At 45.0% G+C, this 25,451-nt stretch overlaps 2 protein-coding genes across 2 annotated transcripts; both read left to right on the top strand.

Annotated features, from left to right (window-relative positions):
- Nucleotides 1-1,079: 1,079 nt before the first annotated feature.
- Nucleotides 1,080-11,103, top strand: LOC137140965 (keratin, type II cytoskeletal 5-like). Its single transcript, XM_067529722.1, has 9 exons — nucleotides 1,080-1,544; nucleotides 2,654-2,862; nucleotides 4,749-4,809; nucleotides 5,757-5,852; nucleotides 6,118-6,282; nucleotides 7,374-7,499; nucleotides 8,282-8,502; nucleotides 9,567-9,601; nucleotides 10,865-11,103. The coding sequence occupies exons 1-9, from the start codon at nucleotides 1,080-1,082 to the stop codon at nucleotides 11,101-11,103; spliced, it is 1,617 nt and encodes a 538-aa protein (XP_067385823.1).
- Nucleotides 11,104-15,416: 4,313 nt separating this feature from the next.
- LOC137140973 (keratin, type II cytoskeletal cochleal-like) lies at nucleotides 15,417-23,572 on the top strand. The gene is made up of 9 exons (XM_067529732.1): nucleotides 15,417-15,878; nucleotides 16,802-17,010; nucleotides 17,271-17,331; nucleotides 18,351-18,446; nucleotides 19,646-19,810; nucleotides 20,631-20,756; nucleotides 21,970-22,190; nucleotides 23,159-23,193; nucleotides 23,304-23,572. Exons 1-9 carry the CDS (start codon nucleotides 15,417-15,419, stop codon nucleotides 23,570-23,572), a joined length of 1,644 nt encoding a protein of 547 aa, XP_067385833.1.
- The last annotated feature ends 1,879 nt before the right edge of the window (nucleotides 23,573-25,451 follow it).

The following is a 25,451-nucleotide window of genomic DNA, read 5'->3' as shown; positions in this document are numbered from 1 at the left end:
TATTAAGCTTTATGGATGCTCAGTATAAACAGGCTAAATTGGTTCCCTGGGAGATTTCCCTAAAATACAGACATCCCATTTAAGTGCACTGTAGTTAAGAGGAGTGCAAGGTACTACGAAGGAGAATTGACGTGTGTGGGAAGCGAGGGTCCTTGCTTCTGTAAAGGCTTTAGATGTCCTTTCACTTTGTCGCATGAGGGCGTTTGCTGGCAAGAAACCTTTATCAGAAGAGAAGGCTGTGACAGCTGTGCTCTGAGAGTGGTTGAGGAACAGGTGGTGCAATATCAAACCGAGACAGCTCCTTAACAAAATTTCCAAGTGAAGTTCTACGGCCTGTGTTACGCAGGATGTCAGGTTAGATTTCTGCCGTGGCCTCTTCGGCCCTTAGCATCTCCGAAGCTATGAGCTGTCGAATCCATTGGAGTTGCTTCTGATTTGCACCCAGGTGTGAACGGGGTCCGAATCTGGTTCAAAGCAAGTGTTATTAAAAGCTCCTCTTTCAAGGCTCAGAACGCCATTCATCTGATCCCACTCAGGCACAACTTGACGTCACACTAGTGGTTGTGCCTAAGTATGGAGCAAGGATGGTCACCCCTGGAAGCAGAAGGGTGGGAAAGCAGATTGGTTCTGAAGCAAAAAATGCCAAGGGTGTTGTCTCAGCAGCTAAAACTTCCCTCCTTAATTCCCCTCAGCTTGGAAAATGAAAGGCTGTTGGTACAAAGTTAAAAGCAAACCCCGAGGGAGCCTCTGGAATTTTTTTTTTTTAATGATCTCTGCTCTGAAAAGTACAGGATGGAAAATTCTGGTTAGCTTGATGAGTTTACAGGTTGCCAGGTTATTATGTTAGGTGATGTTCCAGGTCTGCCCAGTGATTAGCGGGTTGGGAAAGATGAGCCACTGCCAGGCATACCAAACCGATTATTTCAGCCAAATAATCTGTGATCTTCTGTGACCAAGCCCAGCTCGTCAAACGGATAAAAAGGGGCACACTCCAGACCCGAGCTCAGAAGGAACTCTCTCCTCCTTTGCGTTTCAGCAATCTCGTCCCACCAGCTCCTCCGACCTTGCGATTGGAAGCCATGGCTCAGAAAACCGTCAGTATTAGGTCAGGTGGCACCACTAGGAATTTTAGTGCTTCATCCGCCGTTATCCCAGGAAGCCGAACCAGCTTCAGCTCCATCTCTGTTTCCCGGGGAGGTGGTGGAGGCTTGGGACGACTCAGTGGCGGTGGATTCAGCAGCAGAAGCTTCCACGGTCTAGGTGGAAGCAAAAGAATTTCCGTTAGCGGAGGCTATTGTGCGGGTAGATCTGGATACGGTTATGGGTTAGGTCATAGCGGGGTGGGGTATAGGATTGGCGGAGCTGGGTATGGGTTCGGTGGCGGATTCGCTCCCGGAGCTGGTGGCATTCATGAGGTCACCGTCAACCAGAACCTCCTGGAACCCCTCAACCTGGAGATCGACCCCACCATCCAGAAGGTGCGGAAGGAGGAGAAGGAGCAGATCAAGACCCTCAACAATAAATTCGCCTCCTTCATTGACAAGGTAAGGCATGATTAGCTTTGCCTGTGAAGCATCTCCTGGCATGCATGCCATTGGCTAGTTGAGATACATTAAATGTTCTATGATTCATACTGTTCTGTTATGAATGACAAAATTTTCATAGTCCAGATCTGGGTTTTGTGCACCCTGGATAGATTCAGGGCATTAGTTCAATCTGCTACACCGATAAAGTCCAGCCATGAAATATGAATTTCAATCCTTCACCCCCCATCTTTCAGAGTTCTGTAGCATTTGCATATAAAGTAGGAGATTCTTGACATTTTCCACTCGCACACTTAGCTGGGGAAAGTAATTTTGTTCTTTAAAACCGACATGCAAAATAGCATTACCATCTTGTGTCAGATTTTGTGTCTGGGCTGATCAATTTTCCTTATAAGTTTGCAAGGCTGCACATCTCTCTTAGCCTGTTTCCTTGCAAACAAGGAATGCCGAAAATACATTGTCTAATAATTTGACCGAACACGACATTTAAAACAAATTGTACTGCCTCTCTTTTTAATCTCACTTAAAATAGCATCCATTTATTATTTATTGAGCCCTCAAAAATGTGAATAAGACACAAAGGAAGATATGGTCCAGGTCCCAAGAGCTTAAAGTGTTTACAGACACTGCCCATATTGTTGTAGTCGTGTCAGTTCCAGGACATTGGAGAGACAAGATGGGTGAGGTAATATATTTTATTGGACCGACTTCTGTAGGTGAGAGAGACAAGCTTTTTAGCTTACACTAAGCTCTTCTTCAGTTGACATGAAGAGCTCTGTGTAGCTCAAAAGCTTGTCTCTCTCATCAATAGAAGTTGGTCCAATACGAGTAATTACCTCTCCCACCTTCTCTCTCTAGTGATACTACAAAATACACTCATTTATCTAGATGGATAGAAACAATTGACAGTTAGCCCCCATTTTTCTGACTTGTGTTCTTGTGTATTGGAGGTACCTGTCCATTTAAAGCCGTAATGCACATCTAACAAAGTCCCTGCGCAGAAGACCTTCAAGTCTAGTTCATACGAAGTGTGGTTGGGGTTTTGTCTTTTTCTTTTAAGTTGATGAGGCTACTTCAAATGCTTCAATGTTTTGTCTGGTGGCATTTAGGTCCGGTTCCTGGAGCAGCAGAACAAGGTGCTGGAGACCAAATGGTGCCTCTTGCAGGAGCAAAAAACCACAAAAAGTAATATTGAACCCATGTTTGAGGTTTACATCAATAACTTGAGGGGGCAGCTGGAAGCTCTTGGAGGTGAAAGACTTCGGCTGGATGCAGAGTTGAAGAACATGCAGGACACTGTAGAAGATTTCAGGATCAGGTAAGCAGGACAAGAAGGAATTCTATTCTGTACGCTATTGTTCTCAAATTCTTGTGTCATACCTAAAAACAAAGGCCAGCTCTACACTACAAAGTCATATAGGCATAACTACAGTTGCTCAGGGGTGTGCAAAATGCACACCCATAAGTGACGTAGCTATACCGACCTCCCCAGTGTAGACAGTGCTAAGTCGACAGGAGAGCTTCTCCCATTGACCTCGCTACTGCCTCTCAGAGAGGTGGATTAATGATGCCAATGGGAGAAGCCCTTCCGTCGGCGTAGGAGCGACTTCCCTGAAGTGTGACAGCGATGCAGCTGCACCGGTGCAGTACATGACAACAAGCCCAAAGGAACGAAAATGACACAACGTACAGGGATCCCACCATTGCTATCATGGCTAGCGGTGCATTGGTAGTTGGAGATTGTAAGAAGCGATGTCTAGAGTAGACACTGTCTGCAACAGAGCAGCAATGAATGCTAGTTCAGTTAAGGAGGGCCCTTGGGTCCATTATGAAGTCTGCTGGGGTCAGTGCAGGAATTACTGTGTGAAATGTGATGGTTTGTGTGATTTGGGAAGTTGGACTAAATAACCACCATGATCCCTTCTGGTCTTAACATCTAGGAATCTCTGGGTATGTTTCCAGGGATGGTTTGCACAGCCACGGGGGTTCACTCTAGACTCGATTCTGGAAGGCATGTAAGCACATGCTTAAAGTTAAGCATGGGTATAAGTGCTCTGCTTAATAGGGATGAATTGGAGGCCCTGTCTTGAAATTATCACCCAGATTTCCTGGCTAATGGAAAAGGCTGTGGCTTGATTCACGGGTGTGCACAGAGGTGGGAGTGAAAGGAGCATGGGAGATAATTGCTCTCCTTGTCCATTTTATTTTAGTGAGTTTTGGGGGTTTCTTCTGTTGGTGTTTTTTTGTCCCACAGCAAGAAATACATTTTCAGTTTGGCTTTTACAAAACTAGGCAATTGCTGAATTAATTTCCCTTGCGTAGCAGCTAAGATCCAGACTACAACTATGTTCAGGCATTACGCGGTCTAATGGGTGTTGTATTCCCACGGCGGGGGAGCCTGAAATCTTTCCTTTCGCGAGGAGTCAGGCCTGCCTGACTTGTTTTCTTGGCTGCACGTAATCTCTCTTTGAATTGTAGCCATTTATCTCCCCCCAATTCATTATTAACTTCTTATGGGCTGGGCTAGCGTCACTACTCCGCCAAGGGCTCAGTGGGATCGCTATGTACTACCAAGCAGGAAAGCCAAATCCTGGACTCAGGCTCTGGGTTCTTCACGTGCCAGAGACTTGCATTGGGCCAGAGTCTGCCCTCTCGCCCCCTGCATTTGCAGCTGCACTGAAGTCAAACGGACAATGTGCATCAATGCAGAATCCAGGCTGTTCTGACTAACCCAGGTGTGGCACGAATGAGCTCAAAGAGGACTCGACCCACCCCTTCCAGCCTGCGAAATGTTACAGGGATTACAAGGCTTCTTTTCATACAGGATGGAAAATTAGAGGAGGTTAAAACATGCCTTGAATGAAGGCGTGCAGGTTCTCTGGATGGCATCCTTCCATTGTCTGGTCCCCAGGGTACTGTAAGTGCAACGGGGCTGGTCAGATATGCCTGCCATGATACAGGCAGAAGATGTACATCAGCTCGTTCTTCCTGCTGCTCCTTCTGCTATCTAAGAAGGCCTGTGCCCAGCTGGTAAACAAACTATCGGAAGAGGCTCTGTTCATTTAATTGATAGCCACTGTAAATATCTTGGCCATGAGGAGCAACAGCCCAGGAAATGCAAGGAAAAGCGTGTGGCTAGGGCTCTCCGAGTGCAGGCGATGGATACTAAATGGTTATCCTGTCTCCCCTTCTTCTTCCCACCAGGTACGAAGATGAGATCAACAAGCGCACAGCTGCAGAGAATGAGTTTGTGATGCTCAAGAAGGCAAGTGATCCTGATTTTAAAAAAAGGAACAGGGCACTTCTTTTTTTTCCAAAAAAAAAAAAAAATAATAATAATTTGTGTTTGTTTTACCCTTTCAATCCAAAACACCGAGAGATCTCAGGGTGCAGCACTGCCACCCGTCCTCACTGGAACCCTTCCTTTAGGTACAGCTGGCACTCCGGTCTGCCTCTCCTTCTCTGCCCAGCCAGGATGCTGATGGGCTTCTTGGTCAGCCAGCAGCACCAGATCTTCCTCTCCTAGGGCCTGACCCAAAACACACTAGAGTCGGTGGATCACAACAGCTAATGCCTTTTGTGCATTCAGGCCTCAGTGTCTCTTGTGCCTCAGTTCTCCAGCTCTGATTCGGGGATACACATCCCCCATCTCATAGGGATGTTGTAAAGATAACTCTATTAAGAGACTCTGAGGCGCTCAGTAACCTTGGTAATGGTGGCAATGTACGTACGTTAGATCTGAAGAATCCAGGAGGCAACAGACATTGGTGGGCACTTTCAAAGGTGTAAGGGAGCCCAGTGCCCAGCTCCAGCTGAATTTCAGTGGGATTTGGGTGTCTAACTCCTTAGATTGCTTCGGAAATGCCATTGAACAGTTACAGATCAGCTCACTTATGGGAGGGGGGCTCTGGGGAAGAGACGGTTTAAATCCAGAGCTGGTCAACATTTTTTCCACCGGAAGCTTTTTCCTCCAAAATTGGGGGTTCATAAAAAACGAGGAAAAAAATGTGAAAAAAAACCCTTAATTTTTTTTGACAAAATCCCCCAAATTTTTCACAGGGAAAACAAAACTAACTAAGTAAATCCTTTCCCGGCCAGTTCTACTTAAAACCACAGAGCTCAGAAATCCCATAAATCTTGTTAAAGCTATGCCGGCCCTCACACACGGCTGTGCAGTGTTTGGCTAGACAATCTCCACTTCTACGTTTTCAGGATGTGGACGCTGCCTATATGAACAAGGTGGAACTGGAGGCCAAGATGGATGCCCTGACTGATGAGATCAACTTCCTGCGAGCTCTCTATGAAGCAGTAAGGACACGTCTAATTTTCCTATGTCTCCCCGGGGTAACTATAATGCTATTTTTCACCCTCCCCCCATTCCAGAAGCCAATCTACATCAGAGAGAATCAAAGCACTCAGAGATACATGCTTATAGCCACGTGCGGAGCTTATAGGGCTGTGGTTCCCTTTATGTTGGTGTTTTACCATGCAAAGTTTCTGTGAAGATGCAAAACAAAGGAGGCGTGAGGAAGAGAGATCTTGACCCTGAATGTCATTTTTGTTTGCTTTTCAGGAATTAGCTCAGTTACAGTCACAAATCTCTGACACCTCCGTCGTCCTTTCAATGGACAACAACCGAAACCTGGACCTGGACAGCATCATCACAGAGGTCAAAGCACAGTACGAGGACATCGCCAACCGGAGCCGAGCTGAGGCAGAGTCTTGGTACCAAACCAAGGTGCGTGGCAGTAGAGTTCTGAGGGCCTGGACTATGATATTCATCCCTGGAATCAGGGGGGAAACGTTCGTTGAGCCAGTTTTCTGTTGAGAAGTGTCGCTTCAACAAAAGCGAAAATTTTCATACAATCGTCATGATCTGAACGGCAATTTTTTTTAAAAGAATCGGCGAAAAACGGCTCAACATTTTCAGAGAAAGTTTGGATCTTTTTGGTTTCGAAATGATGGCTTGTTTCAAAATTGACTTTTTTTTTATCTTAAAAAAAAAAAAAAACATAGAAAAGGGCCAAAACTGAAACGAAACATCAGATTCATCGAAGCTGGCCCGAGACACAATTTGGGGGGGGGGGAATTTCATTTTGTGAACATTTTTGAAATTTTGATTTTTTTTTTTTTTTGGTCCCAATTTTGGACAGTTTTGTTCTGATTGTTTTTAATTTCAAAAGTTTTTGCAGGATGGAAAAGTACGCCCCAGCTTCATACCTAGGGTTTCAGACAGGCTGTACTCCTGGCGGCTATCCCAGCCCGTCTTTCACACTATTGCCACTATACTGATATTTTGAGTATGCTAACTTGATCACAGCTAGAGCCGGTGTGTCTACGCGAGCTGGAAATTACACCTTCACTGTAGACACACCCTTAGAAACCCATCTCACCTTGCCATATGGACCTTGACTTTCTTACTGGGGCAAGGCAATGGTGGAATACATTAAAGTTTCTAAGCAGGAGCTGAATTTGAGGATGCATCTATAGCTGGAGCTGGGGGTGTGATTCCCAAGCTCACACAGACACACTAACCCGCCTGGAACCTGTGGGTACATACTCAGGGCAGCTGGTTTATACCACCATTGCCACTGCCCAGGCTCCCACGGCTACACTACTATTTTGGCACACTGGCTCAATGAGAATTAGTGCAAGCTGGGAATCACACCCCTAGCTCCGCGTGTCAATGTAGCTATGCACAAAGGAAGAGGAGGAAGAAATCACTTCCCTTTCGTAGCTTCTGGTGACTCCCTATGATCCCCCTCAGATGCCGAGTTCACCCTCCTCTCTCTGTCTGACTGTGCCACCTTTCTCCCCCCTCTACCACAGTACGAGGAGCTGCAGCTGACCGCTGGCAGACACGGGGATGACCTGCGCAACACCAAGATCGAGATCTCCGAGATGAACCGTACGATTCAGAGGCTCCACGCTGAAATTGACAACATAAAGAAACAGGCACGTCCTCATGGTGGTTATATTCTGGGACACGGGTGAAGGGGAAGGAGGGAGGAGGAGGGATCTTGGAATTTCAGGACAGGAAGAGACCCAGATGAGGGAAATCCCACGCCACACAGGAATTCACGACTGGCTTAGCGGCAGCTCCATGCTATCAGTGGTGTGAGAGGAGATGGTCTGGAGCATGCTGTACTTCAGCTATAACTGGCAATGTGGTATTGGAGAGATGGGGCTCAGGAGAGATGGGCTCAAACTTTGGCTCTGCCACTGATCTGCTGGTGACTTCGGGCAAATCACATAATCTTTCTGCCTCAGTTTCCCCTTCAGTAAGATGGAGATAATAACACTGACCTCCTTTGTAAAGGGCTTTGAGAACTATCAATAAAAAGCACAATATAAAAGCTAGGAAATATTGTTATGATAGTGCCAAGGGGGCTGTTACAAAACAGAATAATTTACACAGTCCTGAGGTTGTTCTAAGGGGGCCAGGGTTCAAGGGAGTGTCGTACCCATCTCTGGCAGCCCTAGAGATCTAGAGAGTGAAGAGATGGCTTAAAGGCACCAAATGGAGGTCTGAGCTAATCTCTATAAGCCTGAGTTTCATACGGAGTCAAGAGAGACGTACACACAGTTCAGTGATATGGGCGATAACCTTGCAACCTTTCTGCAAGCATCCCTGTCATCCCTGAATGTTCCCACTGAAATGAGCAGGCGGGTAGGTTGCAAATTCACACACGCTCCAAATGAGATTAATTCCCCATCTACATTTCCTCCTTTCGCAGTGCGCCAGCCTGCAGACAGCCATTGCCGATGCAGAGCAGCGCGGCGAACTAGCCCTTAAAGACGCCCGGGCAAAACTAGCTGAGTTGGAGGAAGCCCTGCAGAAGGCCAAGGCAGACATGGCGCGCCAGCTGCGGGAGTACCAGGAGCTGATGAACGTCAAGCTGGCCCTGGATATCGAGATCGCCACCTACAGGAAGCTGCTGGAAGGAGAGGAGAGCCGGTGGGTGGCGAAAACATTAGAGCTGGCTGAAAAAATTTCATTAAAATATTTTTGGACAGAAAATGGTTAAAGGAAAATTCCTGCCCCCCCCCAAAATTCAGTTTTTGTCAAAAAACCAACTGTGCAAAGCCCAAACATTTGAATTGCAGAGAAGGCAATATTTTCACATTCCCACTGAAAACTCAAAAAAATAAAATTTGATGGGAGTCAGGGGGGAGGAAGATTGCTCGGGGGAAGAAGGGGGGGAGCACGTTAAATGAAAGCCTGAAATTTCAAAGGCATTTTTTGATACAATGGGAAAAGGTTGGTTTTTTCCAAATATTTTGCGGGGCGTGGGGGGGAACCTATCTCCCAAGAACCAGATCTAAAATTCAGCCCTACAGTCCGCAACAGGAAGAGGAGATATTAAGGCCTGTGACACAATTGGGACACAATTCGATGCTCTGAGGATGAAATTGAACCCAGATCCGAAGGCCAAAAATATTGCCTGTGCACCACTTAAGACACTCAGAGTATGTCTACACAGCAACTAGACACCCGTGGCTGGCCAGGGCTCTAGGATCCTGCGAGGGTTGGGGGTGGTTCCCAAACCTTGAGCTGCAGCCTGCGCCTAGAAGTCTACGCTGAAACGAAACAGCCCCGCACACCCGAGTCAGCTGGCATGGGCCAGACGTAAGTTGTTCTTTGCTGTGTAGACATGCCCTTAAGTGTTGCATAGGTCTTTTGCACTGGCCCTCTGCAGAGTGGGGAGTTTCAGTACCCTAGAGACAGCCCCTGAGCTGCAGTAAATATTGGTATCTCTCCACTGCAATCAACGGGGCTAGGCTAGCGTCCAGCAGCTGAGATTCTGGGCCGACGACCTTATTTCTCATTCCAACCATAGACTGAATTGATCTTCCTGCAAGTTGAAGGACATCGTTTCAATTTTGCGTCTGAGCTTCACGATGGGTCTTCCTGAGAAGCTAAATCTTTTTAGACTGTTAAGTTACTCACATTACTGGGTACCAAATTGCTTATAACAATCATAATAACACCTTCTTCTCCTCCCTCCTGACCCCCAACAGGTTAGCTGGAGAAGGCGTTGGTGCAGTGAACGTTTGTAAGTATTCTGGCTCTCAAATGCTAGCTGCCCAATGAGATGGCAACGCATGGAGCGTAGCTATTCCAAGGGAGAGCAAGGGTTTGCTGATAGCGCAGCGCTACTGAAACATAAAGGGATAGTGATCAATTGTTCCCCATGTCCACTGAAAGTGCGACAAAGACGTAACAGGCTTAATCTGCTGCAAGAGAGATTTAGGTGAGATATTAGGCAAATCTTTCTGATTCTAAGGGGAGTTAAGTTCTGGAATAGGCTTCCAAGGAAGGTTGTGAATTCCCCACCATTGGAAGGATTTAAGAACAGGTTGGACAAACACCTGTCAGGGATGATCTAGGATTACTTGGTCCTGCCTCAGCGCAGGGGGCTGGATTTGATGACCTCTCGAGATACCTTCCAGCCTGACATTTTTATGCTTCTATATCAGGCTGCAGTAAGTTACAGCAGCCGAAATGTAATGCATGCCGGGTTTCACAGCTCCATAGGGCACGGTTGAGACAGCAGCACCTGGAATATTTCTCTTAGGTCAAAGTCATGAACCTGAGAACTTCTCGTCACGTATCTGGGGTGCAATTCACTGTCGTGCAAAGGGGCAAGCACCAGGCACATGAACCTCGTAAGCCCCACAAAATGGATGCAGAATCCGTGTGCTGGAATCTGAACAATAGAGATTTCCACCCTTGGGCCTAGGGAAGGCTGTGAGAATAGTCACATGATGCAGGGCTGCAGCCAGTGGAACAGAATGCGCCTTTCGTTACCAGAAACACATCAAAGAATCTCGAATTGACCAAAGGGCTGGAGGGTAGAAATTGAAAGACCTAAATGGGTCCTGTTCTGCTCTCAGTTACAGCAGGAGTAACTCCGCTGAGGTTTGCGCACTACATAGTTTGGCCAAACAATTGGTCAGGAGACAAAGCAGGGGAAGCATCTGGGTCCATCTCTGAGATACAGGTACTCGTAGACCAGGAAAGGAGAAGGGTTAAAGGAAATGAGAAAAGAGGAAACTTCAAAGGAAAGCAAAAGTAGGAAGCCTGTTTTCAATGGGATTTAGTAACATGCACTCTGCAGGGGGAGGATAGGGACTCCGTGTGAATCTTAAGGAATTGCATAGTGATGAAATCTGATAGGCAGTGGTAGGCTCTCCAAGGGGACTGGTAGAAACCCCCCCAGTTTTAGCTACTTGAAACAAAAGATTGGACTTTCCTTCTGTGACTGGCAGGCCGCTGCTTCACGCAGGCTAAACCTCTGCTTCCTTCTGCTTTGCAGCTGTGGTCACCTCCGCTGGTGGAAGCAGCTACGGTACCGGGAGTGGGCTGGGCCTGGGGGCAGGGCTCGGAAATGCAGCCGGGTTCGGCTATGCCTCTGGGCTCGGCGTCGGAGGAAGCAGTTTCAGCGCCAGCAGCGGGAGAGGTCTGGTAGGAGGATTCGGCTCTGCAGGGGGAAGCAGCTCCAGCCTGAAAATTGTCTCAAAAACCACCTCGACCAAAAAAAGCATCCGCAGCTAAAGTGCCGACAAAGCCCCGAGAGTAGAAAAGAAGAAATAGGACACTGCCTCCTAGTGGCTGAAGAACCCAAACCATCTCCAATACACAGGCTTGCAGGGGAGAGAAAAAAAAATCCCACTAAAAATCATTTACGAGCTGCATGAGTCACATTCCCATGAGGTGAGGCAACTCCTCGCACCCAGCAGTGTTTATTGGCTTGAGGAGGATGAGCCATTTTTCCATTCCGCTTAACTCACAAATGGAACGCATCCCAACCCAGCCGGCGTGTTAACGGCTGAATGCGAGTTCTGCATGAATACCTGGCCATTCTGGCTAACACGTTCAGGGGTTACCGAACTGGGCTCATAGAAATTAACGGGTTTTTATCATCGTCCTGCTCTTCCTTGTGTCTGTGTAAATCTGGAGTGACGCCAAATCCAGATTTACGGCAGTGTAACTGAGAGCCAAATCTGACCCTGGGCATGCTATATGTAAATGTTTTTTCTCCAAGTAAACATCAGGCTTGCCTAGCGAGTCATGTTTCCATCTTGGTGTTTCATATTAATCAACCAACAGAGGCCTCTCTCTCCTTCTGCCTCTTGGGAGATGCAATTGCTCTTTTTCATGGGTTTGGCGAATGGGCGTGTGACATCCAATAAGAGGCAGTCTCGATATTTCTGAGTTCATCTTTCTCCTACCACATCCCCTTTCTCCTTGGGGGATTTTTCTCACACTTCCTGCATCATATAATATAGTCTTTGTTTCCACTGGTTTGTCTTTTACACGAGACTATAGCATACTTAATAGTCAGTGGATTCGCTACTCAGCTCCTGTAACTCATGCCTGTCCAACGGGGCATTGGCACCAACCCAGTCACGATTTTCTAGATCCTGTGCAAACCTCAGAATTAAACCCAGCTCTTCTCTGTCATCCAGGAGAGCATGACCATGAAGTAGAGATGACACAGGAACTCTGCTTTATATGTGCACAGCAACAAATATGCAGAAACTAAGAGGTGAACATTATGCTTTGGTGACCGTTACGTATTACGTGTAAACAATGTCTGTATCTCATTGCCTGTGTTCTTCGCTTGCATTTTTATGGGTGGGAGAAACAGTTCCAAGCTTTTATGTACCATGAGCCCCATTATCACAGTTCCCATTACTTTATGCTTGTGTTGAAGTAGCCTGATTTCATGAAACTTCTTCAATAAACGGCAATCAACCTATCCGTCTGCAATGTGGCTTTATGCTCTATTAGGCAATTTACCTATTTTCCTCCTAGCTAGTGCAGTCTGAGAGGTAAAGTTCAGCCTAGTACCTCATTTAAATATTCGGTGGGAATTTTCACTCCCTGCATATGATGCCTTTTCTGCTTCTCAATTCGAGGCCACTGAAGCTGTTTGCTTTTTTCTTTGTTTTTTTTTTTTTAACAGTTCCGTTAAATTCACGTTGAACCACTTTTAGCAATGATCGTCTTTGCTCCCCTACTGTGTTCAACTTCATGAATGTTCTGATCAGCATAAGAGTTAATTACCCGGAAGGACTCCAGCGGCAAAGATGGAGAGCCTGATTGTTATCTCACACCAGTTCAATATCAGTCTAACACCACTGACTTCAATAGAGTTATTCCTGAGTCAAACTAGTGTCAAGTAGCAGTGTCACTCCGCTGACTTTCATGGAGTCACGCCTGGTTTACGCTCGTGTAAATGGGCAATGACTTCACTGGAGTTACTCTTGATTTACACTAGTGTAAACAAGTTCAGTAGCAGGACTCACTACTTGTGCACAAATGGGAAACATGGGTTGTGTGGTTAACACACAGAGCAAAACCAACTGATGTTACAGTGCGGTCTGGGGATTGTGGTGTTACAACACACTCCATGCCTTGATACAAACTTCTGGGTAGATGGTCCCTCTTTAGGTTCACTCATTTGTGAAGGAGAGGAAATGAGAGCATACAAGAAAAATGGAAGAAAGCAGGAGCGGTGGGGGGGGGAGGACTTACAAATAAGAAAGAAATAGGGATGAGGAGAGAGAAATCTGCAGCTGTAAATAGATGTGGCCCCCACGGCCCCTGATGGGGTAAAAGGAGGGCATGAAGAGATTGGGGAGCCATTTTAAACACTGCATAAATGAGACAAAAGACACCTAACGCTCTTGGTCCTATGTCCTAGATGGACTGATCTGAAAAGTATTAATCAGAGCTCTGCAGAGGATGGAAATTCCATTTCGGGGAGGATTTCACGCTTTTGCACTTTGTTCCGGTTAATAACGAAACCCCCAAAATTTCTAAATTCTCCACTAAAGAAAGATTCAGGGTGGGAGTTTTGGATGGATCAAAAGATTTCCACATTTTAATTTGATGTCAGAGAGTAGAGTGCCAATGTGTGTACATTTCAGAAGAAGAAGTCGTTAAAAAACTAAAAAAATCAAAACATTTCCCTTTGTACATGTCAAAACAGGGCAATTGCAGTGTTGTCTCCGGAGCCCAGGATCTGGAATACCCTATCCCGTTGGTCAAGTTCAATCTAGTTTCCAAACCTCACTGCTGAACAGAGCAAGTTTGAAAACCTCCAGATTTGGGAAACATGACTCTAGATCTGACCAGCTCCATAGCTTGTGCTAAGCACTAACGTCCACGTAGCATTTTCCTCTTTATGGCTCAAGTCCAAAGATCTGGACTCTGCATCAACCTGTGTCAATGGAGCTGTCAGACCATGCTGGGCAGGCTCATGCTGGCAGGTGACATCCTAGCACCATTATGATGCCAAGTCTGTTAAAAACAGAGCTTACAAGTTTGTGTTGATTTATTTGGGTTGGTCCTGCTTTGAGCAGGGGGCTGGACTAGATGACCTCCTGAGGTCCCTTCCAACCTTAATCTTCTATGATCTTCTATGATTCTAAGATTCAGCAGACTTGAAGAAGGCTAGTTCAGACAAGCTGATTATCCTGAGCTCTTTCCATGTCTACAATTATAAACCTGATAAAGATGGAACAAAAGAAAGAAGCTAATTTCATGTCTTTAGTTTTACAGCAGATGCCAACTGACTAATACGTGTCTCAGATGCTTCTCAGTGTCTTGGGTCCAATCCTGAGAGATGCTGAGCTCCCACTATTTCTGTTGGGCTAAATCACAAGAGGTGTTAAGCACATGTAATTCCCGTTCAACTTCATGCCGCCAAGGCGCTGAGTAGGAATGAGTGGAACAGCTCCCTAGTTTGTGCACGTCAATTTCAGGAGTCAAAACTGTGATCCTGTCTGCCAGTAATTGAGGCCCCTGGTGAACATCAGAAGAATCAGGCAAGGGTTGAACCAGCAACTGCACAAACATAAAAACCTGAGACATTCCTGGCCAGAGCCTCAGATGGTGTGAATCAAACTAACTCCACTGAAGTCAATGGAGCTGTGTTAATTTTTTCCTGCTGACAATCTAGCCTGGTCCGTACTGAAACAAAAACCCAACCCCAAAAGATGCATCTATTTTTCATGTGAAGATTTTACCCAATTTTCTTGTTCCCTCACACTCCTGAATCCAGATCCCATTGCAGGCCAGCACTCCAAAGCACAAGGAGGATTCAAAATTTCATTTTACAAAGATTATTTTAAGAAATCCATCAGCAAGCAAATTATGGGTCTGATTCTCTTTCTCACTCACCCCAGTTTTACACTGGTGTGATCTCATTGGGCCTGAATTTGCTCCCTCTTACTAATAGTGTAAATCACCAGCTGCTACATAGATACCAAGGGAATTAACAGCCCTATAAAAACAGTGTAACGGAGAGTACAGTCAGGCCCACCAGTGGCGTTACACTAGGTCTAACTGAGACCAGAATCGACTATATGATTGAATCACCAGGGTGTTCCCAGCATGTGCAAGCGACTTAATGAACAAGATACATTTTTCCCACATGTAAAATAAGACAATTATCCCTTTCCTAATTCATAATCCGCTGAGCCCATCAAAGGATGGTTTTTGCTTTTCTCTTTAATCCTTACTATAAAAAGAGGGAGTTTTGCAAATGCAGTTTTTATAGGGCTAAGTTTCCCTGCAATGAAATTAGACTGTCTCCCATAACCTATGATAGGTGTGTTTAAGTATAGCTCAAGTTGCTGCTCAGCGAAATGTGCGGTAGGGCTAACACCCTACGCTCATAAACAGCACCAAAAATGGGCATTTGGGCTGATTATCCAGCCAAGACCCATTCTCCGACCAGATAAAAAGGTGAAAGCTTCAGTTCTGATTTCAGACGGATCCATGCTTTGACGCTGCTACTCTGCTCCAGAATTTCTTAACTTCGCCGTCTGCCTTCATTCCTCCTCTAATCAGCCACAATGTCTTGCCGATCCTATCGCATTAGCTCGAGCGGTGGTGGAGTCAGGAGTTTCAGTTCTTGCTCGGCTGTCATACCAAGAAGCCTAAAGCAATACAGCGTGAGCACTGTCTCATCCCGGGGAGGCAATGGCTTGGGCTACAGAGGACTAGGATATTTTGGCAGCAGAAGCCTTAGCGGCGTAGCCTCCGGCAAACCCAGAATGGCCGTTGGTAGCTGTCGTTCTGTGAGATACGGGTACGGGAATGCCGGTTTTCCATACGGCTGTGGCAGTGCTGGCTTTGGCTACCGAGTGGGTGGCATCTGTGGTCCTTGTCCGCCAACTATCACCCCTGTCCAAGTCAACCCACACCTGCTCCAACCTCTCCACTTGGATATCGACCCCAATGTTCAGTCGGTGAAATATCAGGAGAAGGAGCAGATCAAGTGCCTCAACAACAAATTTGCCTCTTTCATTGACAAGGTGAGAGGGGAGATCACAGGCTTCGCTAGCGGTTTGCCATAGGAAAGTAAGAAACAACCTGCATAGACATTTCAAAGATTAAGCCTGAGATTTTCGAAAGTTTTTAGATATCCAAAGTATCTAAGGGATTTGGAGTTCTAGGGTGACCAGATAGCAAGTGTGAAAAATCAGGACAGGGAGTGGGGGGTAATAGGCGCATATATAAGAAAAAGCCCCAACACCTGGTCACCCTATGGAGTTCCCAAATCTCAGCCTAAAATTACAGTGAGGGTCTCTAAGGCCACTCCAGTGGTGCAAATGGGCCTTAAAAAGGGGATGTGAATACACGACCAGAGTGGGGTAAAGTGATCATAATGTTAATGAGACTCAGGCTACAAATTTCTAATGTTATATTCAGAAATCCCTGGATTTTCCACCCACACCAGTTTCACACCAGCCTCGCACTGTTGATTTCAGTGGCGTTGCTTCTGATTTACATTGGTGTAAGAGGCTGTCTAGGATCTGTGCTGGTTCAACAAGAAATAGTCTAAACCAGAGGTACGCGTCACTTTCTCTGTAACCGATTGCTCCATTTCTCATGCCTAACAGTATGTTTCTGAATAACCTTGTTATAAAGAGATGAACTTAGAATTTTAAATTTCTGTTATCTCCATTCTTCTGAAAACACATACATGACTAATGTATTTCGTTTCTCATCTTGCTGATTCTGGGAAACCATTTTGGCAGTAATTTAATAGATTTAATAGATTATAAAACCAGACAGGACCATTGCAGTCATCTAGCTTGACCTCTGTACAATCCACGCCATAGGCCTTCCATGGATTAATTCCTATTTAAACTATTCGCTCCTATTTGTTCCCAGTCTAACACACCAGCATGTTTTGAAAGCTTCAAAGTGAATTTTCTTCCTCTTGGGATTTCAGGTCCGATTCCTGGAGCAGCAGAACAAGGTGCTGGAGACCAAATGGAGTCTCTTGCAAGAACAAAAACCCTGCAGAAATAACATTGAGCCCATGTTTGAAGCTTATATCGGTAACTTAAAGAGGCAGCTGGAGGGCCTGGGATGTGATCGAGCTAAGCTGGAGACAGACCTGAACAACATGCAGGACATTTTGGAAGATTACAAGAGAAAGTAAGTGTGAAAGACGTAGTTTAATAATAAGTTGTTAAACTAAATGTCTCCAAACATGGAGATAGCCGCATGCACTGTTTTTAGAACACTGCTTCTCCTCTATTCAAGAGGGTGGAGAAGCTTCTAACTATAGGTATGCAATGTCAGATATATTTTTTCACTGTTAGACACCTAAATAACTGCCCAGCTTTTCAAAGATGCAGAATGTTTTCTCAGATGAGTAACTAAACCAAAAATTATCCCCTCTGTTTGCCCCTCAGGTTCGAAGAGGAATGCAATCGTCGAACATGTGCCGAGAACGAGTTTGTAATACTTAAGAAGGTGAGCAACGCGCAGATAGGTTACAACCTCATCAACCCCTGTTGCCCAGATTTTAATAAGAACAGTGAGGACCTATATGGATTTTTAACTCATCTGAAAGAAAAACAATGAGAAGCTCACGCTTCCAAAAACTAGAGCCGGTTGAAATTTCAAATCATTTCAAGCATTTTTTCCCTGAAAAAGTGACAAAAATGTTTCACTTTATTTTGCCATTTTTTAACCACCTGAAATAATAGTTCTTGAAATGATGGTTAGAGCGAAAAATATTGAAAATGGATCTGTGACTTTGGAGACAAAGACCGATATTTTTAAAGGTATCTAGGCACTTAACTCCCATGGTGTTGCTCCCATCAAACTAACCTAGGTGCTTTTGAAGATCCCAGTAGGCTTGCATCTGCATCTCCAGGCATCTCTATGCCTTTGTAACTCCAGCCCTTAGTTTCACCGAAAGTCAGTAGGATTTAAATTCGTAAGTGTCAGTTTCACCCATCTCTATTTGCACTTTGGGAAACCTGGGCACTCCATTTAGCTGTTAAACAGGAGCTGAGTTCTTTTGGAAATCAGGTCACTTTTGAAAACCCTCTAAAGCCCCTGGGAGCTGTGGGTGTTCACCAACCTTTGCAAATTAAACCATTTATGTAGGAGCCCAAACTATGGATTTAGGAGGAGATTTTCAAAGGTGTTGGATCCCCAACTTCCAATGGGAGTAAGATGTCCTTTGAGCCTTTGAAAATCTCCCACTAGCTGCCTAGCATTGCCCTCGTTTGGTCATTCTGGCTATTGATACAATAAATTGACCAATAGTTTGCTCTAGTGATGTGACCTATTTATCCTCCTTTCTACTGAATATTGATTTTTATTGCCTGTAAAAATATAAAGATGGAAAGAATGAAATAATATGGAAAAATTAAACTGCTTAGAAATGACAATCCAGGTGATTGAGTTCCTACCCCAATTTTGTTCTAGCATTAACAGAAATGTCTTATAAAAGTTCTCGCTATCTTTCCAATCTTCTGTAGGATGTGGACTGCGCTTACTTAAACAAGGCTGAACTGGAAGCCAAGGTGGAATCCCTCATAAATGAGATCACCTTCCTGAGAAGCATGTACGAAGAGGTAACGATATTTCCTACTCCATTCAGTCCACCAAGTGTCTTTCATGAGGAGAAGAAAACAATGAATGCTGGTATTTTCCAAATGAATTTAGGGGGGTTAGGCACCTACTACCACTGAAGTAATTCCTTGGGAGTTTGGTGCCAGATTCCCTTAGTCTAAGAGTCAGAGAGTTTACAGCCAGATGAACGACCAGATCATCTAGTCAGACCTTCTGTGGAGCACAGGCCACTAAACTCCACCCACTTTCCCTGTATTGAGCCCAATAACCTGGATAAGGATAAATTATTACAGCCGTGAGGAGACTAAACTATCGTGTGCCACCAACAGGGGATGTGGGGGGGACTAAGATGCACCCGTGTCTGAGACCCCTGCAATGGCAGGGAATTGAAATTTGAAAATCTCTTGGAAAATCCCATCTGAAGGGAATAATAATGGCTGGCAGATGATCTCTGGGAGGAAGGAAAGGGCCGAAGGCGTAGTTGGTGTAAATGGGCACATTTGAGCCTGATTTCCATTTACGCTATGGCCTAGCTTACACCTTTCTTACACTGCTCTGGCAGTGTAAAGGGGCCGACAGCAATTTACATGGTGCGCCATTTGCACTCAGCTTAAGACTTCTTTGCAACGCTGAGAACTTAGGGCTTGTTTTCCTAAGTCCCTCCTCGTTTGCACAAGTGAAAGAGGGAGGAGTCTACCCAGGGTGACCACATGTCCTGATTTTATAGGGACAGTCCCGATATTTGGGGCTTTTTCTTAGATAGGTGCCGATTACCCCCCCACCTCCAGTCCTGATTTTTCACACTACTTTATCTGGTCACCCTAAGCCTACCTCCGGCCTGGTCTACACTTAAAATTTAGGCTGACATAGCTACAGCGTTTGGGGATGTGAAAACCCACACCCCTGCAACTACCGCCTGTTGTAGACGCACAGGTCGATGGAAGAAAGCTTCCATCATGCTCTGGTGTTGTAGCACCACCAATGTAGACATGGCCTCAATCAACCTGCCGGAAAAAAGAGTTTAATGGACAGATTTCACTGAAAAACGGGTACATTCAAATCAAAAATCCATCTCCTCCATTTTGGATTAAACCTGCAACTGCAAAATATGTAGAAAGTATCTTGTTACCTGTGAACAGAGGAACAAGGAAAGGAAAGCTCCCGAGAAGCAAACGACTGATGAATGTATTGTCTCCTGCAGGAAATCGCTTACCTCCAAGCGTCCATTTTGGACACCTCCGTTATTGTGCAAATGGACAACAGCCGAGGCCTGAACATGGATGACATCATCGCTGATGTCAAAGCTCAATACGAGGACATCGCCAACAGGAGCCGAGCTGAGGCAGAGTCCTGGTATCAGAGCAAGGTGGGTCAGCACAGAGAGAAAGGGAGTACGGATGGCTCTGACTCTGATCTCATCAAAGAAATTGTCCTGTTCACATGCATGAGAGGGCATGCATACAGGAAACTGGCTCTGTGTAATTTATGAAATGACAGACAGTATATGAAATGTATATTATCTCCCTCAACTGTGTTAGGATTTAGTTGCCGTGAAAAATGATCAAGATATAGGCTATATCATCAGCTGTGCACACTTAACGTCATTGGAGTTACACCAGTTTATATCTGCTGAGGATCTGGTTTTACGGAAATAGTATATCTTCCCATTCAGACTTAACTCACTTTTTAAAACTTGGGACTCTTCTCTTAATAATAATAATACCAAGTTCTTCTATAGCATAGCAATTTCTTCAATAGATCTCAAAAGTGTTTTACAAAGGGGATCAGTAGCATTACCCTATTTGACAGATGGGGAAATAGAGGCACAGGAGAGGAAGTGAGTTGCCCAACGTCACCCAGCAAAGCAGTGGCAGAGCCAAAAATTGAAGTTTTCCTGATGCCCAGTCCAGTGCCTGCTCCAAGGCCAGTCTTGTCCAGACAAGAATGCCATGAAACATGTTTTCACAAGCTGTGTTGCACCTTCAGCTATTATCCTCATAGAGGATAATAGTCTACTACTGCTGCCCTCTAAAGGAGTTCCTCCTTTCAGTTCAAGCAGTAGAGGTCTGTGCTCAAGATATAGCCTTCAAACCCTGCCAGAGATCCATCATAGTTACACTGCAGCTCTTGGTACTTTTTAACTGGTCTGTAAATTTACTATAATTGCATCTTCCTTCTCACCGAAGTATGAGGAGCTGAAGGTAACCGCTGGCAAACACTGCGACAACCTGCTCAGCACAAAGAATGAAATTATGGAGCTGAACCGGGTGATTCAGAGACTGCACGGAGAACTTGAACATGTTAAAGCCCAGGTGAGTATGACACACTGGCACAGAGTGTATAATGTCTCAATAATAACACACAAATGCTATGTAAAGGTTCCAATTAGTTAGTTAGTCGCCCGTTATGCCTCTGGCATTTAGGGCAGCAACGAAGTTCCTCCACTCCTGTCTGTTTCTGGCAAGTCTTTCAATGGCTGTGCCCCAGATTTTTCAGCTCAGCTTCCACAGCTCTTCACCATGTTGTTTTTGGGCAGCCTTGTTCTTGCTTGCCTCAGGTGTCCATCTTATTGCTATTCTGATGACAGAATCAACTTCCATCCGGAACACTTGCCCAATCCATTTCCAACACCTTCTGGTAATGATGGTGCTCATATCTTCTTGGCTACACTGTATGAAGAGATCTCGATTTGAGATTGTCCTGGGCCAAAAGATACGGAGGATTTTTCTGAGGCAGGTTGTATGAAATGAAGACAGCTTGGACATCTCAGACTTTGCCATTCCCCAGCATTCTACTTTACACTGTAAATTAGTCTCAAAAGTGCACAACTCTGATAGATCTTGGGTTTAGTTTTGATGTTATATTTTGTTGATTTCCAGACTGTATTTAAGCTCCTAAGGGTGTTCCTGGCTTTACTGGTTCTGTACTTTTGACACTAACAGAGTTATTCCATTAGTCAAGGGGTAGAGACCTGTGTGGTGAAGCTGACAGACTCAGCTGAAGTCCAAAGTTAGGCAAAATGAACCCTCCTCCAATAAAGAGTTTTGGCTGTAAAACCAAATTAAAATAGATAAATAAAAGACCCTAGTGGAGTCAATGGCTGGGTTTTTCAAAGCCCATTCAAATTTTAATGGAAGTTGTGTGTCTAAATCTTCTAGTCAGCTCTGAAACTGTCAGCCGATGGCCCTATCTCCGGTCAGCCTTTTATAAAGCAAAGAAATATAGCTAGACTATCATCGGGGGTCCATATCCTGGGTGCTAGTCTGTAAGATCTAAATCTAGGGACCCAGTGTCCCAGGCTGTGTGCTGGGTTCCTCAATGGTAAGGCTGAGGAGAGAGAAATCCTCCATCCCTCAGATGGCAAAGTGGTCGTGAAGTTACTCCAAGAAGCATACCTCAGCCTGATCAGTTTTTTAGACAGAATCCAGAATGTGAGCATTTAATTTGTAACAAATGAGAGACCCATCAAAAAAGAGTCTCTGAAAGTGAGTCACGTGGAAATGCATCTATATCCTGCCCCTGCAGCGTTGCAAACTGGAAGGAGCCCTAGCAGAAGCTGAGGAACGGGGAGAGATGGCGCTCAAAGATGCCAAGTGCAAACTGACCGAACTGGAGGCTGCCCTGATGAAAGCCAAACAGGACATGGCTTGCCAGCTGCGGGAATACCAAGAGTTGATGAACGTCAAGCTGGCACTGGATATCGAGATCGCCACCTACAGGAAGCTGCTGGAAGGAGAGGAGAACAGGTGGGCTCATAACACAATCCTGCAAATCACTGGTCAGGGAAGAATAAAGATTTATTTTAAAAGGCCTATCAAAACAAAGGGCCCGTTCCTGCAGCCCTTTCTCCAAGTACAGTCCATGCACTAATCTCACTGAGAATAGTGGGTAAAATTATGAGAAGGACATCAGTGACTTAAAAGGAGAGCTGGGTGAAATTCAGCTGGAACTTTGAAAAATGCGGATTCAGGTCGATTGAAACATTTTGTGAATTCAGACTGAATTCGCCAAATTATTACAGTTCAAAAAACCCCAATAGACCAAAAATGAAAAGTTTAATGTTGACATCTTTAAAAGGAAATGGTTTGATTTTTTTCCCGTCTTAGATGACTTTTCGCTTCAAGATTTGGTGTTTTCATTTTAAAAAATCTTTCAAAAATTAAATGAAAACAAAACAAAACGAATGAAACTAAACATTTCATTTCAAGACCAATGAGATATTTTGCTCCACGTAAAAGGATATTTTTCCCCTGATTTTTTTGTTTGTTTGTTTGTTTTTTGTTCTCTGAAAAAAATTTTCAGGTGGATCCAAAATAAATTTTTTCCTTTATTATTTTTCAGTTTGGTCATCGAACCAGAAGATCTGTTATTTGCGTAGCTCTACTTATGAGATTAAATCTCTTTTGAAGTCAATAGCACTTAAGCTTCTGATGCACTTAAGTACTTTGGATAAATTTACCCAATAGGTCTGTTTGCATGAGTAAGAGATGCCCATGTGCAGGACTGGGTCTTATGGAAAAAAGAAATGAATAATGTTTGTGTGTGTAGGAGAGTCAAATCAAATATTTCCAAACCACTGAGCTAATCTGCTGCAAGGACCATCTGACCTCGAGGCTTACAGCTAATTAATTATATAGATCGTGATAATGAGCAGGTAGCTAAAAAACCCTGTTTCTTACATTTTAAACCTTTCTTATTTTTCCCCTCCTAATAGGTTGTGTGGAGAAGGCATTTTCCCTGTCAACATTTGTAAGTACCAGGAGTGTTCTTCTTCTTAGAAGTCTTACATGATTAATCTTTTGCAGCAAAAGTAATAAACTAAACTACAACCTCTTGCTTTTTTTGTTTTGTTTTTGCAGCCATGTGCAGATCCCAGGGTGGGGTTGTGTGTGACAGCGACCCCTGCTTTGGAGGCAACTATACGTCCAGCAGCAGAACATTACTCAAAACAGGAGGTGTTGTTAGCAGCGGAGGTGTATGCGACACTCGGATTGGAAGAGGCATCGTTGCAAACTCGGAAGACGTATGTGCACCTTGCGTTCTTACCGGCGGATATAGCACTGGCAGTGGAAGGAGCTCTAAAGTCAAAATTGTATCAACTTCCAGCTCCTACAGAACGAAATATTAAACGAGCGTTCTGGAAGACCTCACTTAAGTGCCTAGTGACGGCAATACCTGTTACCGGCACTAATGCATGCCATTCTACATTGCTTGCTGCATGAAGCATTTTTAGTTTCTGGGGCGGTTGCTGTTATAAGGCAGTTGCCTGTGCTTAAGTTTTACAAAGCCGCTCTTCTGAAATTTTCCTTTGCCTCCTGAGTTATTGAGGTCTATCGTGTCTAGCATTGTAACACAATGCGACTAGAGAGAATATTGTTAGTAGGCTCTATGTACCAAGGAATCGAATCATTTGTGAAGATAAGTGGCTCAAAGAAAGCTCTCAATGATACGGGGAAGATCACAGAGTCTCACTGTTCAGTGCCTTTCTTCACCAACTACGAATGTAAAGATCTATTGCTTTTGAGCTCCTACAGTGTAGTCTGCATGATTAACTAACTGCACCAGTTCACCCCTACGTGATTGTTTGTGAAGAGTGAACCACTGATGTGCAGATTGTATCTTGTTCATAATTTCCTGCCGCCATGCCTATCATTTCCTTTTATCTTGGTTTTATTCTGTTTTTCCAATAAACTGACATAGCAGATCAAAGAGTGCAGTCGCATGATTTCCAGTGTTGAAGTCTTAATTGGATAACAAGGAACATCTCCTTATCAAGACACTTAAAAATCAGTTCTCATGAACTGGTCGCTCACAAAATTCACTGAAATTCACTGGCCTTCTGAAAATGGAAGGGTAATCTTCTAATATCAGAAAGAAAAGATGCGAAGACCCATCCAGTGCAGAGAAGCGCACTGATAGATAGCACCTTGATAAGTGCCTGATAAATACCAGAGATCCCTAGATAGATAGATAGATCATGAACAATGAAATCGTCCAGAGACAGCAAACGTGAAACTGGATCCAGTACATAGCAGTGGATAAAAATGATAGTTACAGGTGTTCTGAGAGAGGGGTTCTCAAATATTTTACTATCAGCCCCCTCTTTTGTCCAAGCACATGTACTCAGGCCTGTCCATCCCTTGCACAGGTAGCATTTCCAGCTACTAATGAAATACCATAATAGGGTGAAGTATAGGCAATTACAGTCATTGCCTTACCATGATGTCCCAGGGATCTTGTTTCTGCACACTCCTGGCTTATCCAGTCAGGAAAAGGCTGAAGCAAACTGCAACACGGTGGCCTGCCAGTACCCCGAGTGTGGGAAAGGGTCTCCAAAGGTGGTGGGTGTTCAGGGGAGGAGCAGGCGCTCAAAGGGAGGGAGGGGACAGGAGTCCCAGAGAGAACAGACTGAAGGGGCATGAAGGGGGAGGTTGGCTGGGGAGAGTGGGACCCCTGTGCCCCCAGTTCTGAGAGGGAAAAGGGGAAGGTGATGGGGAAACAGAACGGAGGGATCAGGTACTAAAGGGAGGACAGGCTGGAGAGACAGAATGGGGGGACAAGGGCTGGGGAGGCATTATAGGTCCAAGGGGAAATAGGTTTGGGGGGACAGAATTGGGTAGCAAGGTTCAAAGGGAAACAGGGGCTCAGGGGCGAAGAAGGGAGTACCAGCCTCCCCCATTGCACCCCCTCAGCCTCTTGTCCCTGGAGCACTCCGTCCTTTTCTGCAGAACTGCTGCCTAGCCAGTCTTACCCGCCGCAGAGAAATGTTTGACACCCCTGGCCTAAGGTATTGACTCAGGAAAACTCCAGTGCACTTTGCTCCACTACCACCAAACTTTTAACCCATCACAACAATGCCAGCATACTACAACTGTCCTTGGGATGCCTCGATTTCACTGCTTAGCATTACAGCTGGTTGAAAAATTTCCGATGGAAGATTTTTGCATCAGAAATCCTATTTCATCAAAGCCGCAACTTTCCATGCGAATGTGTCAATTTCAATGACA

The sequence above is a fragment of the Emydura macquarii genome, unplaced genomic scaffold, assembly GCF_026122565.2.
Source record: "Emydura macquarii macquarii isolate MOO-44397 ecotype Brisbane River unplaced genomic scaffold, CSIRO-AGI_Emac_v2 contig_2994, whole genome shotgun sequence".
NCBI lineage: Eukaryota > Metazoa > Chordata > Testudines > Chelidae > Emydura > Emydura macquarii.
Note: the sequence above shows the minus strand (reverse complement) of the source record. Positions and strands in the feature narration are given on the sequence as shown.